At 43.4% G+C, this 16,416-nt stretch overlaps 2 protein-coding genes across 2 annotated transcripts; both read left to right on the top strand.

The window, feature by feature from the left end:
* Positions 1 to 1,960: 1,960 nt before the first annotated feature.
* On the top strand, positions 1,961 to 7,348 carry alkbh5 (alkB homolog 5, RNA demethylase). Its single transcript, XM_080464676.1, has 4 exons — positions 1,961 to 3,284; positions 3,373 to 3,453; positions 3,546 to 3,677; positions 4,942 to 7,348. Exons 1-4 carry the CDS (start codon positions 2,566 to 2,568, stop codon positions 5,099 to 5,101), a joined length of 1,092 nt encoding a protein of 363 aa, XP_080320802.1. The 5' UTR covers positions 1,961 to 2,565; the 3' UTR covers positions 5,102 to 7,348.
* A 266-nt stretch (positions 7,349 to 7,614) lies between these two features.
* Positions 7,615 to 16,132, top strand: mief2 (mitochondrial elongation factor 2). The gene is made up of 8 exons (XM_080462911.1): positions 7,615 to 7,800; positions 10,933 to 11,091; positions 11,751 to 11,916; positions 12,028 to 12,125; positions 13,302 to 13,478; positions 13,572 to 13,735; positions 14,133 to 14,285; positions 14,869 to 16,132. Exons 2-8 carry the CDS (start codon positions 10,954 to 10,956, stop codon positions 15,377 to 15,379), a joined length of 1,407 nt encoding a protein of 468 aa, XP_080319037.1. The 5' UTR covers positions 7,615 to 7,800; positions 10,933 to 10,953; the 3' UTR covers positions 15,380 to 16,132.
* The last annotated feature ends 284 nt before the right edge of the window (positions 16,133 to 16,416 follow it).

The following is a 16,416-nucleotide window of genomic DNA, read 5'->3' as shown; positions in this document are numbered from 1 at the left end:
AACGTGTCTGCACTTCATTTACCACAATGAATACAAACAGTAGATTAAAAATCAGAGCTTTAATAAGAGGTGTTACCCGGAAGTAAGTATTTTTATTTCTAGATTTTGTGGACAAATCAACTAATTTCTTCATTTACAAACTGGGAGTAAATTTTAAAAAGTCAACAATTATTCCACGTTTTCAATTAAAGGCTTCCTTTGTTTACTTACTGTTAAAATAGCGTCCTCTCCAATTCTGTTTTATTGGTTATTATGATAAAGAGCTCTGTGATATCTGGGATTTTGTGCAGATTGTTTTATATATAGATAATTTTTTTTGCCACTGTGACTTCATGTGGACCAAACATTAAATGGTTGTAATGAAGTTATGAGGCACAAACCTTATTTTACTGATTTCATAGGTATGTATCCAAACCTGTGTTTCACACACTCATTCTCAGTTTGTAGAAATGCTCACCTTCAAGAAAAGACACTGCTGGAGAGGGATCTGGAGCTCTGACGTGGAAGAAACCTCCTCATTCCGGTCATGAGGAATTCAATTTCTCTTTTTGTCTTTCTGGACTTTTTTTTCTTTCTCATCGCTGTGGATCTCTGTCTTTGTGGTCTTTTAGTGCCACTTTGTGGTCAAATTGGGTTTCACTGTATTTATTTTCAGTGTCACTGTGATCTCAATTTTTGGTTTATTTGAAGCTGTTTTTTCTGTGTCATTGTCGTAAGTCTTTTTTTTATTCTATGTCTTTGTAGACCTTTGTCATGTTTTAAATGTAATGTCTTGTTGTGTGTCACTTTGTGTTTCTATTTGTGTTTGTGTATTTTTAGGTCTGTGTCTTATTATTGTGGTATTTTTGGGTCTTACTTGGTTTTTGTGTTTATCAATGTCGATGTTGTGGCCATTCTTTCATATCTTTTTGTGTCCGATTTTTTATGTCGTCTTCCACCATTATTTCACATCAGAATAGTTTGTTTCAATATGTTTTGTGTCGCATGGTTTTGGTGCATGATTGCTGTTGTTTTGTGTTTCTTGTTAATTTTTTTTTTTACTACCTTGTCCTTTTGTGTTTCACTCTGTATGGTTACATGGTGGTCTTGTACTATCATTGTGTTCCTTGTATGCACCTATTGTGGTTTTGTAGCTTTTTTTTTTTATTGCCGTTCATTTTAAAATTGAATAGTGTCAATATTCATTTTTACAGCTGGTTGTTTTGAGTCTCAACGTGTCTATAGTCATTTTTTTTATCTGCGAATATCGATATAGATAAGATAATCTTGTACATGTCACAAGGGGAAATTTTGCATTTTTGTTGTTGCAGCAGAAAGTGGATATGAACAATAATATATAATTATATATATATATATATATATATATAAGAGTCATTGTGGAACAGATGGTGTTCATTAAATTTGTGTATTTGTGTGGTTGTGTATTTTAATTCCTCTTTGTCTTACTGTGGTTATTTTGTTTCTCACTGCAGGTACATTGTGTGCGTTTTATAGTTGTATGATACCTCTTTGTATATTTGTGATGTTTTGCAATGCATGTATGATTACTTCTATTTTGTTTTGACATTATGTGCCCTTTTGTGATTTAGCTGTGGTAATTTTGTCTCAGTTTGATGATTTGATCATATGTGTCTGTGTTGAGCTTTGTGGTTGTTTTAGGGCTTTTTGTTGTTGTCTTGTTCAACCAATAATCTACTTTATATCATTTCCAGACAGCCATGCAAATACAACAATGTGGTGGTGGAGTAAATTAGTAAAATCTCTTATTGTGCACATTTATCTCCATGAAATATGTTAGAAAAGTGTCTAGAGATGCAAACATGTTGAATGCAAGTGGAAAACAACCCTTGAGTGCTTCCTGGAGGTAAATGAGAGGATAGTGGGACACAATCAGTGGATTTAAAACGTGTCCTCGAGGCTCCCAAACAGATATCGCCCCGCCCCGCGCCGTCAGGTCCCCACTGCGCATGCGCACGGCTCCTGCAGGTTACACGAGTTTATTTTCAGCGTTTTTCTTGGAGACGGTATCGATGGTGTGAAACCAGCCGCCGGAGCTTCTGTTTCTGTCCCTCCGTGTATTTCCTGCACCGGGTGGAGACGTCCACCGGAACGCGGGACTTTTGAGGAATTCAGCGGGGACGTGTGAAATGTCGCTGCGTGGTTTGTCGGTATTTCCAGGCGGCGACGGGCAGAGCCATCCAGGCTAGCCGAGCTAACTGCAGCTAGCAGCCTTGGCCCCGCCGCGGGCTCCGTGTGGCGTGGCGTCGACGCAGCGTTTATTCCGGCGACCTCCCGTTCGTTCCAGTGCCCGGTCACATCCGTCCGTCCACGCGCTCCCGGGAGTGTCGCTCCACGCCCACCGCGTCAATGCAGGGACGAGTCGGCGGAGCAGCCTAGCTAATGTTAGCCGCGTCCGCGCGAAGGAGAGAGGCTCGCACACCCACCCTTTTCCGCCCGTTCGCCGGCAGGCAGCCCCGGTCACTCCGGCGCTGACATGCGGCGCTGAAGGCTCGCGGTCCGCTAAGCTCCGAGCCCGCGTCGCTGCGCACATTGTGGAGGCTTGACATGGCAGCCAGCGGCTACTCCGACCTGAGGGAGAAGCTCAAGTCCATGACGCCGCACAGGGACGACTACAAAAACAAGTACGTGGACGGCACGAGCAACAGCAGCGGGAAGACCCGAAAGCGGAAACACCGGGATTCCGATGACGACGAGTACGGGCACAGCGACGACAGCGCGGAGCTCCGGGAGCAGGAGGCCCGCCGGGTGCGGAGCAGCATCCAGCAGAAGAGCATCTTCACGGCGGAGGAGTGCGCCCTCATCGAGGAGAAGATCGACGAGGTGGTCGCCAACGGAGAGGCCGGACATTACCGCGAGCACACCGTGGACCGGGCGCCCCTGCGCAACAAGTACTTCTTCGGGGAGGGCTACACGTACGGATCCCAGCTGGAGAAGCGTGGCCCGGGTCAGGAGCGGTTGTACCGCAAAGGGGAGGTGGACGAGATCCCGGGCTGGGTGCACGAGCTGGTGATCAAGCGGCTGGTGTCCAACGGCTTGATCCCGGAGGGGTTCGTCAACAGCGCGGTCATCAACGACTACCAGCCGGGTGGGTGCATCGTGTCGCACGTGGACCCTCTGCACATCTTCGCGCGGCCCATCGTGTCGGTGTCTTTCTTCAGCGACAGCGCGCTGTGCTTCGGCTGCCGCTTCCAGTTCAAACCCATCCGAGTGTCGGAGCCGGTGTTTATCCTGCCCGTGAGGAGGGGCAGTGTGACAGTGCTCAGGTGACTTGACTTTTTTTTTTTTGGTTTTATTGTGTTTGTGTGTCTGCCAGGCCCGGTGTGTCACTAAACGCTCACCTTTCATTCTCAGTGGATACGCTGCTGATGACATTACGCACTGCATCCGGCCTCAAGACATCAAGGAGCGGCGTGCAGTCATCATCCTCAGAATGTAAGTCACTGTGATTTGATGAGACTTTAAAAAAAACCCAACAAAGTCTCACTCTAATTTTAATGGTTTTACTTTTTTTCCTTGTTTGTCAGGACCAGACCTGATGCTCCCAGACTGGACGCTGACAGCCCTTTAAGCTCTTCTCCTTCTGAGAGACCAGCAGCCATGAAAACCATGAAAACCAAACGCTCTCATCGTAAAGCAGAGCCTGATGCTGCTCACAGGTAATAAACATTTTCTATTCTATGTTCAAGTACAACCGGGGGTGCTTTGAAACCAATGTCAGAATGAATAGCCAAAAAAACTAATATTTTGTTACTGTATACTTTCAGAGTTTACACCTGGTATTACAATATCGTTTCCAATGTGCCTCTATGAGTTGATTTCCGAAAGGTTTATTGAAGAATCTCCAGTATCCACATCAAAGTTAGCTGAAGATTCAATTATAGCTGTTTTTTCTGAATGCCTCTTAAAAAAATAAACACGGTACTGCTGCTTATGTGTTATAAAAAGCCATTAAAACCTTCTGCAGAGCAGGTTTTTTTTGGCTTGCAATGTTGACAAGTACAGCCCCAGATCGAGTGCAGTGAGTTTGACATATGCGATGTCGAACTTTTGCTTTTATATGCAGGCTGAAGCCAGCGTTATTTGACATGGCAACACACTGGCACTCAGCCATGCAGTTGGATAAGAGTCTCTTGGTGGCCATTGTTGAATGTGTTCAGTGTGGCGCTTCTGTGTCCTTGACCTGTTCTGGTCAGGGTTCATTTGATTCAGTCACACTGTCTTCAATGTTCACTGTTTGCATGCAGCCAAACGTCAAGCTGAAATCTGTTCACCTCAAAAACCTTTGAATTCCAAGTGGAAAGTGAATCATTTAGACATTAAATGGATCATAATTCAGTTTGTCGTCCCAGTAGAAGATATTTCGGTCTCGCATCTGCTCCTGAAATTAAATATGGAAGCTTTAAAGTGTCACTGCATTTTAATTGACCACAGCAGGGTTACGTTTGTGGTAAAACTAGAAAATGTGACGCGTTCAATACATTTTCAAGTGTTCTAAACTTTGGGTCCGCTGTCTGAAGATGTGGTCACAATGTCTTTTTTGAGAGACGAGTTTAGAGGCTCTGCCTCCTGACAGAAGGTCATAATTGATTGTGTGCGGTAGTAGGAATTTTAAAAGGATGGTTTCTTTTTTTTCTCAGCTGGTAACATGACCCCCACAGGAATCCTCCATATGTTGTATTCTGCTGAGCTCAGCACTGCTTTGGAGAAGTTCTCACAGAGATTTTGTTGAATATATGTCATAACCCATGTTTCAATGCTGGTGTGACTGCAATGTTAAATGTCTTTTCCTTTTTTTTTTTTTTTTAAACCTGGACCGGGTTTAAACCTGGTCCACACCACAATGCACAAGAGTAATCGAGCTCCAGAATTCAAGCAACGTCCAGCTTTGTTAGAATTAACTGGTATGTGTCTCCCCACCAGGCCGAGGGTTCTGGAGATGGACAAAGAGGAGAACAGGCGCCCTTCCTTCTCTCGTCAAAGTCGTCACAGCATCAGCTCGGAAAACTACTGGAGGCGCAAACAAGACTACGACAAACACCGCGAGAGTTCAGGGCGCAAAGTGAAAATGAGACGTCACTGAGCACTCCCGTCACACTAATGTTCACATCTGAATATCCGTTCTTTTATATATTTCAATATTGTACCATTGTTTGATCTGTGTTTGTCATCCTTGTCCAGTTGTAGTCTGGATGGAGGAGCACAGTCATCCTGTTGTCTACACTTTGATTTGAGTCTGGATCAGTTTGAATGTATATTTGTTTCTGGCAGTCGAAGCTCTCCGTTCATTATTACAAACTCTGCCGTTTCTCTGCGGTTTGGCTCTGTTCATTTACCTTAAGTTTATCATTCTTTGTTCATAGATAACCTCACGATAGCATGTATTTTTTTGTAACCATGGTGTACAGACCCAAGGAGCTTAAAGGGTCACAAGGACTTGTACAGAGGAAAACCTGAGCTGTAATCTAACTTGTTATAATGTATAATACGTTTGTATAGTCTTTTGATTGAGGGACTTTTATGGAGAATGAACCTTTTTCCTTTTCCCCCCACGCCGACACCTCTGGTCTATACCTTTTACTGAGCCGTGTCACACTTTTTGCTCTCATTCACCTCGGCCTCTGTATTGCAGTTTAAGTTTGAGCAGCTGCCAGATGTGCAGTCATGCTCGGGCTGTTGTGATTTGACTGGATCGTCTCGGTGGAGGTCACAGTGCAGTGCAGCAATAAAACTGATGCTTTCATGGAGTCGTTTGAGAACTCAGGTCTTGTTTTACGCTCCAGTTTCAGTAGCTGTGCGCTCAATAGTGACAGAGGCCATGTTACTGCTGATGCTCATTAACGCTAACTCTTTTTTTTTTTTCTTTTTTTTTCGTTCAATCGGGGGAAACTGGGGTCAGTTGGAACTTAATTTGACCGAAACCACCTTAATTTTGTCTCGCGCTTGTTGGGTCGGAAAGGGAACTCGGCGGTAAACGCTTAAATGTGTTTCTTTATCCCCGTCTGCCGTGTTTGGCAGAGGTAGTCATTAGCTGAATGTGCCGTTTGTCTGGAGTTACACAGGAACAAAAATAACCCCGGTTCAGGGGAGCAATTGCTTGCTAAAAACAGGTTGAGTGGTGGCGTTCGTGGCTCGCCGAAGCTCAGTGACACTCGTCTGTAAAACTGATCCGTATGAGGCAAAGAGTGGGCAGTGTTTGTGGACAGTTGGGTGCACATGAGGTGATTTTATGACTTTTTAGTAGTCACATTTGTTTTGATTTGAAAGAGGTGCAGGTTAAATAAAGAATAACGCTAAAACTGTCTGCATAGAGTTTTATTTTTTTGAGGCAGTATCATCTCATTGGACTTTCTGATCACAAAACACACTATGACACAGGCAGACAGATGATCAGTACAACTCGTGTGACTTTTTTATTTTGTTTGTTTGAGCCTCTCTATCGCTGGTCTGTTCCAAATTCCAGGGAGTTTCTAAAAATGCTTTTCTATATCGTGTGTAAATCTGATTTTCAATCAAAGCGAGCAAAACCTCGGGCCCTCTGATCTCTGGCGTCTCCCCGAGATCTCATGTGCAGGATACCTTTGTATTTAAGTCACAAGATTTTTGCAGACACTTTTCATGTGTTGACAGAACTATGCACCACTCAGAACTCCTACAACAAAGACTGCTCCATGGAGGACAGACTCCCAAGTTTTTACGCTTTCCATCTACTTTGGGCTCGTGAAGAATGGATTTACAAAACCAGGTCTAAAGATATTTTATCTCGAGTTTATCAGGAAGTAGCTGTTCAAAATCACAAGCTGAAATAAAAAAAAAAATCTACATTCGTGCCACACTCAAATGTGGAAATGACCCACAAACCTCTTAAAAGCAGCAACATACCTCATTGTGAATTATAGATCTTTTCTTTTTTCTTTTTTTTTTTATGTTCTACTTTCTAACTTCAGATCTCTTGTTAAAAATATTTAAAAACTCAAAGGTACAGTATGTTTGTAAAGAGTTGAACTTTAACAGAGGCTCAATAAATAAAGTCCAAAGGTTTTCTCACTTTTGTCGGGCCACTGAGCAGGAAAGCAGGAGTGGTTGTTGTCTCTTTCTAATCCAAGTGTTTATCTTGTTTTTGTACTTGCATGCACCAAGCGGTCCTATCTTCAGTTTATTTCAACTTGGTCTTTGGTCTTATACAGTTTGATAACTCCTCCAATGACCAGCCAGTAGATTACAGTTTTTAAACTTTTTTATTATGGTTTATGGTGAGTGTTTATTTCCCTGCTCATAATAGTGAATTGAGTATTTTCACCTCAAGGAATGGAGATAAAGGTGATTACACAATAGAAGTATGCGGTCTTGTTCTGTTGGTTTTCATAATAGACACTACATCTCGAACAATGAATTAAAAATAAAAGCTTACAATTCATAGCACATACAAGATACATTTGGTTTCGAATCAGCTTTTGGAGGCATTGCATACTTTAAAGCAAACGATCAGGTGTGATTATAAAATAATATGGGGGAAATAACATTACTCCATGCTGTGACCTGTTGTAGTTTCCTCAAAGTGTCTGCGGGTGGCGCTGTTGCATTTAAACCATAAACAGGGACTCCAGCCGTTGAAACGAAGAAGAAGCCAGCAGTTGTTTGCTAAAGTGGCAAAAATACATATTTGGTCGCAAAGGAGAAACAAAAGTCTTTTTCTTTCATTAAACATACGTTTAGGAAGCCTATTTAAAGACGCGCTCATGATTCGGAGTCCCTTTGTCACATTCCTCCTCGCACTGAGCGGTGAGTAAACTCAGCAGGAGAGCGAAGAAACAACTTAGCTGTCAGTTGCTTGCTAACGGAGCTAGTCGGCTAACAAAGCAGCTGGCCATCAGCTGCCATTGTTTGTTCAAAGACAGTTAAAGCTCCACTATTGCAGCACAAAGAGCCAGCTAAGATGAATGGTAATCAGTTGTACAGCAAGGCGATGCAATAGTCTTTCTCAAAGATTTCCAACAGTGTCATTGGCTCAGTTTTAGCAACAATAACACCAAAAAAAAAAACCCTGATAAGAGGTCTGAAAAAATTAAAGCACAAGAGCAGGAGTGTGGACAAATGATCTGCAGGACAGTGGACTGGAGGGTGGAAGTAACTAATATGTGACATATTTAAAGTTGAGTGTTGCTGGAAGTGAAGCATCGTGTACACGTTCTTGTTGGTATAGTGATGCATTTATGTAAATGGCGCAACTTGCCCTCTGTTATGTCTCTCCACAATTAGCCACTGATTTAATCTGCATTGTCACGGAGTTGCCTAATATATCTCAAAGTCATTCTGTAGCATGACGATCACAAACAACCTGAGTCATCAGAACAACACCAAATCAAAAGAACAAACAGGGTGACCTCTGCCCTACTGAACTCCTGATTGCAGCATCATGTCAATTTAGGATTGAGTGGGGAGAAAGGTGACACTTCGGACAAATGTTTGTACAGACTTTGAACAACATCCCTTCAGGGTACACAAGTGTGTCGCTGTGTGTGGTTCATGCGTCTGGACAACATCAGAATGTTAGTTAAAATAGATTTAACTTTTCAAGCATTTTTCTTATATTAAGTAAATAATGTGCTGGAGTTCCACCATTTCTCACACCTTCAATAATCTCTTTCAAAGAGATGTTGGATTGTCCTTTTGATGCCAAAAGCTCCTCTGCCCGCTTACTTTTTTACCGAAATCCTCCGAAGTAGGAAAGTGAACAATGGCAATGTTGGCAGTAGTTTGTGTCCACAGTACCTTTGATTAGTGTTATCAACCTGAAGAAGGATTTGCTCCACTGTAAGATTTGCCTGCTGCTGTCTGCATGTTTGTCGCTTATCTCAAGTGTCACTTCTTTGTGCTTTGTCCACTTTCCAGTCAAACCCCATCTGAGTTTGTCTGGAGATTAACTGCCAAAGGATCTTGTTCAAATTTCATTATCTTATTATATACAAATAGTCTATTAAGCCTCCCCCTCCCCCCATATTTCAAATCTTGTGTATTGATTGAAAACATTCAGCACATGATCAGGTGGCAGAGCTATATAATATAGAATAGAAATGCTTTGTCAATCTCTGCGGGACATTCTTAATGGCATATGCAACAGGCAAGCATTTAAACAGCTGTGAAACCAAGCTGCCTGTGTCTGTGGTGGTCCATCCATTACATGACTGGGCACTGTTCAGATTTTTTTCTCATCTCTTCTCCTAAGTTGAATTCTTGCATCTGATCCTCTTCTGTTTATATATTGTGAAACATTATTTCCATACAGCCTGTTTTCATAGTAGCCAAAGCGTCTGCGTCTGTATGTGTCACTGGAGGATGAAATCCAGTTGAGTCAAATAAGAAATTAAAAAAAAAAAGCGCACCACAGCTGGTAGTTATTTCGCTTTTCTGGCTTTGAAAATATGTTGCAAACAAATGACTTTCTTTCAGTTTTTTTCAGTATCCCGTGTAAGGGCTGTAATCAACGACAGCGAAGAAGGATTTGATTCTGCTAATGGTGTCAATGTGGTACATTCAGTTCAAGTTTCACAACGACCGTTAGTTTGAACATGGTGCTTTAATGCTGGATCAGTGCTTTTTCTGCACACCAAAAACAGGACTAAAAGCTCATGAAACCTTTGACTGACAGATCAGTGTGTCAATCAATTGCTCCAGGCTGCATCGGTGTGCAGCTCCACTACTGTTGAGTGACATTTATCAATATCGCGAGGCTGTAACATGGAGCTGAAAGTGCTCTGTGGTGTTCAAAGATTGACCTCAGTACTGTATGTGCTGCGACTCCACAAAAAGGCCTGTTACCAAATTGACCCAGCTGGTGTGACTTGGGCATGCGTTGGTTCTATAAATAGAGCCCGGCTCTGGTCTTGGGACCTCGTACCTCTGGCAGGGAGAGAGGACGCGCAGTATGCTAAGATGGTTTAGAGTAATATTTTGTGGCTATTTGTGGGTGTCAGGTGCCTGCAGCTGAATATGGAAACTCCAGCGCAGACATTCAGTTCATACTTATCATGGTCATATATGGGTTCACACATATCGGCGAGCTATGATGTGGGTCAGATGTGCTGCTGAGTTTGATGACGGGGAGTCGCACCAAGAAAGTCACACGTCGTAAGAGTGAAACATTGCTGTAGATAAAAACTGCAGTTGATTAAAATCTTTTTTTCTTTTTTAACTCTGCTTGAGTTTCCTCCCTTTGTGTGGAACAAGTTCCTGTTTCTGGCACAGCAGAGGCCAAGAGAGGGAAGCCAACCACAGTATTTTATCCAGCCCTCTCAGCAGAAGGCATGTCTGATTGTGATTCTGCCAGCTTCCTGTTTTTTTGTTTTTTTTTTCTGGGGGTTTTTTCAAATAAGATTAATCACAGTTGTTAAAGGCCTGAAATATGACCTTGTATTCACTGTAGCAGTACTGCATTCAAAGCCAAGGGGTCACCAGTGTCATGAATGATGGGAATATTTTACTATCTAATGAGCTGTGTGCTTCCCAAACTGTACCACCAAACTGCAAAATACAAACCACACATCTGTGATGAGTTCTATGTTGTAGCAGCAAAATCAAAGCTTCCTGGTTCCTCAGCGAGACAGAGGTGTTATGATAGTGTTTTAAGCAATCACTGTTTATCTGAAAAGGATGTTGTTTTGAGGAGGACCCTAACCCTTTGCAGCTGCTGGCTCATATTCTAGTCAGACTCTTTCAGATGTTTGTGTCTTTGCAATACATACTATCGCCATATACGTCCTTGTTGTTCTGACTTAAAGACATTTAGTTTCATCTGACACCGTAACTTTGATTCCACTGAAGGCCTGTAAACAAAGGCAATTTTCTCTTTGCCTGACTGTCATGTCTTGTGCTTTTCTCCACCACTGAATGTGAGCCTTGTTTTCTCCTCCAAAGGCTAACCACTAAGAGGAAGCCATGAACTTCCAGGGAAGTCGGAGGCGAGGGGAAGATGGCATCGCCATGGTCATCGACCTGCTGCTGTCTAATGCTCGGCTGGTTCTGGGAGTCGGGGGAGCTGCCCTGCTCGGTATCGCAACACTGGCCGTGAAACGAGTGAGTGTGTTTGAGGCCTGTTGGTACCAAATCACTACGTATTATCCTCTATAGTCTGGATATTTGTCATGAAGCTTGAAATGCCACCAAATCTCCCACTGAGACAGAAATGCTCCTCGGTACTCATCTGTATTTTGAAATGATTTTTTTTTGGTTGTTCCAAGCTCTGCTTCAGTGCAGGTGTATCTCAAATTTATAGATCAATGGAAAGTTCATCTTTCAAGTAAAACACTAGTTACAAGCTACAGAATATAGGGAAGAGGAAAAAAAACATTTCTGTCTCTTATCACTCCACCAGTGCTCCAGACCGCTTATATCTGATCCTATATAGCAGTAACCAAATTGACTGCATGTGACACTAATATCTGTCCAGACTGTTGATGCCGGTACATTTAAACACATTTACATAAAATGGAAAATTTAATTGTCTAACTGCAGCTAGTTAAGAGACCATGCCAACTGTAGTTATTAACTTAACTGGGCAAACATTCATTTTGCCAGCTTTTTTCAAATAAAATTAAAATCAATGATCAGTGGACAAATTAAATAAAAAATAAATACATTTCAAAACTGTAAATAAGCTTGGAGACATTTGTTTGCCTCTTAGGTGGAGGGTGCTTGAGGCCTGCATGTCAGTGACAATGAGTGCTTTTGTTCAGCTCATAGAGCGCGCCGGACGTGCAGCGGACGATGAAAAGGTGGAGCAGAAGATGGCCGAGAGCTGGGAGGAGCTGAGCTTGGTGTCCGCCTCCCCAACGCTGCTCAGGAAGGGCATAGAGGGCGTGGTAATGAAGCATGTGGCCAAGGCATCCAGGCAAAAGAAAGGTATCCGTAGCATCCGGGCTAATTAAAGTGCTCTGACACACAGAATGAACTGTTTACTTATTTTTATCCAAATGCGCTGACGTGACATGATGGCTGTGCTTCCTCAATCAGCTGATCTGTGCCAACAACCTCAGACCGCCTCCCTGGATGTGCAGTCCCAACCTGAGTCGAAACCCAAGAGGCTCCAGCTGTGCGTCCTCAGTCTGCAGGTACGCTCTCGCCCTCTCACCTCGTGACGCGTTCAATCCCAGCAGCTGCTCTGGTAGACCTCTGCTTAGCCATTGCTCATCCATGTATGTGTATGCATGTGTGGCAATGTTTTGTTATGTGCGGTGCTTGGGGGATTCGCATTATCACGCACGGGTTGAGAGTCATCTGCATAATGAAAACCCAGTGTGTGCTGGAAGTGTATGGACGGAGTCAAAGAAGCATGAAAAGGGCCTCCAGTTAGTCTGCAGGACAACCACATGAGCAAGAAGGTTGTATATTGAAATAATGAAGTAATTTGTTCAGTAAATGACTATGACTTGACACAAGAGAGGTTTTTAACATTGTGACTTTTCTTCCCCAAAAAAAAGACCCAGCGGTCTTCCACGAATCGCTAAAAATGGAAATTTTCGGTCGTAAGCTTGAACCTTTATAACTGTAGTGGATGTTGTAAGAGCTAGTAAAGCAGGAATGCCAATGATGAATGAAACATCTAAAGTAGATACTGTACAGCTGTGTTTCTGTTGTTTTTCTTATTTCTAATTTACAATGTTTGGTAGGCTGAATCATTTTAACCACACTGCCAGCCCCGCACCCTCCACAGCTAGAACACTAATCAACCTTTGTCTCATGTGAAGTCGTCATTTTCAGTTGAATGATGGACTTTGCATTACTTTTCACATTATGATTTCTAATTGTTCATGGTTTTACACTGAACTATGTGGTAAGTCTTAATTAACTTTAACAACTGTTTCATTCATAGTTTTCCACTAAAGTATATTAAGCAATTTCAATGTGTTACTATTACACTAACAATAAAATCACAATTTTATAGAATAGTTGTGAATTTAAACCTCCACTCACTTCTTTTTTTAGGACTTTTTCTTAAAATCTAAAAGGAAACAAATCACAGTAACAAAGACCTCTACCTGGCCTCTCTGCTGTTAACCAGTTCTCCTCTTTGCAGCTACTCAACAGGCAAAAACACCCTCCTGCCACGGCTCCTCTCAGTCTGCTTAAAAACACACAGACGGAATATTTTCTTACTTGGGAGAGCCGTGCGTATTCCCAGCAGAGGTGTTCGAACCATCATGTTCAGAGTCCTCCCGGCAACATGCTGCCAGAAACCTGCATGTTCTGTCTGGTGTGAGTTTGAAGGCTTGTAAACTGTGCTTTAGGAGCGTCTGCAGCAGTATTATCGCACGAGGGCGGCGCTGGCTCCTCGTGAGGTCCATAGGGCTCAGTCTCTGGCTCTGGATATCTGCACTGAGATCCAAGGCTTCCTGCACAGCCGCCATCCAGACATGCCACTGGGGGAAATGAGCCTTGGAGGCTCTCTGCTGGATGATTTGCAGGTACACGCACACACACAGTGGCAAATTATCTAACATTACGTCGTCTCGTATAACTTGTTTTTTGCGCTATATAATTTCGACGCGTGTGTTTAGGTGGTCAGTGCGGACCATGCATGTCTGATGGTGCCTCTGCAGCTAGAAGCTTCTCTTTGGCGTCTCATACCCGGAGAGGAGACGCTGCTCACACATCCTCTGCACTGGATGGTCCGACGGCTCAATCTGGAATATTTTCCAAGAGGACGCAGCTACTGGGACAGGTGATAAATTAAAAACCATCACACTCTTTGCTTTCCAGTCCTGAGTTGATCACAATTTATTAGGCCTTGAGTTGCAGTGAAAACTTACTTGGGAGAGCTTTGATGTCATTTATACCAGCTTATATTCTGGCCTAGTTTATAATTGCATGTAAATTGACTTGTGATATATGAAACCACAGAGACTTTATCCAACTCGCTCGACTTTTCCAATCATTGGGCTTCTATTAGCTCACTGATTTAGTTTATGTCATCATTGTTGCAGCAGGTTTCAGCAGTGCAAGTCTGATCCCAACGATGAAATTCTAGCAATATTGGCCATTTCACAGTGAAATGAAATGATAAGGATTTAGTAGTTTGAGGTGTGAAAAAGAAGCCAGAATCTCGGTGTGTCTTGCAGGTACCTGGTGGGCGGGTATCTGTCTGCAGAGGCTGTTGTCAACATGTTCTGTAAGGCTGTCATGGAAACCGTCAACTGGCCGTCAATCAGCAGCACTTTGGACTGTCTGGTCAGACCCATACTGGGAGGAGCCCAACTCAGACTGGAGATCAGGTGTGTGAGCGTATGTTGTCTGGTCCATCATTAAGGCCCTGGCATACTCCCATAAGAACAAGAAGAAAGTTCGGCTGTGACATCAGCCAGCTGCGAAATTTTTTAATTTTTTTTCTGAAAAACTGCTTATTCCGAATTGTTTCAGTAATAGAGAACATTTGTGTCCGAGGTGCAATATTGGTCTGATCAGCAGGTGCTGACAGCTTTGAGTGATGCATTCAGGGGCATCACTTAAATCCACCCTCTGACGAGTTTTGGGGCTCATACAACAGCGAGGCTACATGTTGAATATGATTAAAATATGCCCGGATGGTTGGCATAGCCGAACCAAATTTCTTCGGCAAGACGGAGCTGGCCGAAGAAAATGACGTCCCTTTGTTCAGCAGGACCTCAAAGTGCGGAACTTTCTTCTAGTTCTTATGGAGGATGATTCAGCGTTTACTGTAGTGCTGTTAGTGTTTATTGCAGTTGCAGCTTGTCGATCTGTTAAAAGTTGAAGTTTCTCATGGGTTTTCTCTGGGTACACAGATTTCCTCCCATAGTCCAAAAACATGCATCCCCCTCATGTGTTTGTCGCCTTTAGGCCGAGTCCTGAGAATGAAGGTGCGGAGAGCAGCCATCAGCCGCTCTTCATCACCATGCTGCCCGTGCTGCGGCAGGAGGACGTGGTTCTGACGGCGCAGCCCGAGCTCACCTCCCCCTGGGTGAACGCCTGGCGCCTCTCTCTCTACCCGTGGGAGACGCAGCGTCTGGCTCAACTCGACACGGCCGACGGCGGCTGCCGCAGACACGTGCTCAAAGTCCTCAAAGCCGTGTGCAGACTGAACCCGGCGCTGCGGCCGCTGCGAGCCGCGCCGCTGGCCAACCTCATCCTGCACCTCAGCGACAGCGAAGGCGACTGGTCCGAGGCCAGCCTGGACGTCCAGTTCCGGCAGTGCGTCACGGAGCTGATCGGCTACCTCGAACAAGGCGCCATGCACAGTTACTTCAAGCCGGCCGTCAACCTGCTGAGCGGCTTGTCAGAAGACCAGGTGGACCAGATGGGCTTCATGCTCTACTGCGCCGTGTCAGAGCCCGAAATACTGCTCATTTAACTCTGGACATCACTTCTCCCGCGCTCTGACAAATTAAAGGAGTATTGGTTTCATCATGTTTGTTTCAGGGCTCCTTGTTTATCTCTCCATCTTACTCCGTACAAAAGAAAGGGGTTCATTTCATGCAGGCACCGTGGATTGATGTCTGCACTGGTGGAGGAGATGAAGTTTCAAGCAGACTGCAGACCTGAGGGTTAAATATGTGACTGGAAATGGAGACGAGTTCAGGAAATGGTTGAAGCCATTCTCCAGCTTGTGCCTGTGCTGCAAAAGCTGCGATTAGGTTTGCGTGGGTGGAATTCGGTAAGTTGTTGATGGTCAACAGCATGTCAGTGTACGAGTCAGGTTGGTGTCAGGGTTGCAGATCATCTCATCGGCAACCGGTGCTCTGCGTCTTCTTCCTGAAAGTCCTTCAAGTATTCTAACTATGCAGATCAATAACAACCTGATAAAAGTCCACCAGCTTCTGCTGCTCTTATTAAATCGCTCCATCTCTCTGTCGGCCTAGTAAAACTGAAAATGTATATTTTATTATACTGGATGTTGATGTGTGAAGCCTATTTGTTTAGCGCTCAAGTCTGTTGCCAATTTTTGGGTGTAAAATTCATTAAATTATGATTAGACTCCTAATAATTTTAAGCAGTTGTTTTAAACAGCGGATGAATGTTGTGCGGGTGTTTCCGTTGTTTGTGATGGGTATAAGGAAATAAATTGTGTGCAGTGAAACTGCAGAATAAAGATTAAAGCACTTTTGATATCATCTTGTGTTTCTTACAGTGGTGGATCAAAAACAATTAACATCTTGTCAAAGTTTTTGTTCCTAGAATTCAGTTTAAAAGTGTAAATGGAGCTTGATGTGCTTCTATACATGTAAGGAACATAAATAAATCTCAATACTTGCAGGAGGAAGCATTTCTTTTAATTCCAAAATGTTTTAAGCATCAAACTCTTCAGATTTCAGTCGACCACAAATTCTTAACTTAAAGGTCATTTGATATATTATCATATTGAACTAGATGGAAGTAATGGATGGAGAG

The sequence above is a fragment of the Lipophrys pholis genome (genome assembly GCF_963383615.2).
Source record: "Lipophrys pholis genome assembly, chromosome: 5".
NCBI lineage: Eukaryota > Metazoa > Chordata > Actinopteri > Blenniiformes > Blenniidae > Lipophrys > Lipophrys pholis.
The sequence above is the reverse complement of the archived record's forward strand: the minus strand, read 5'-3'. Positions and strand labels throughout refer to the sequence as shown.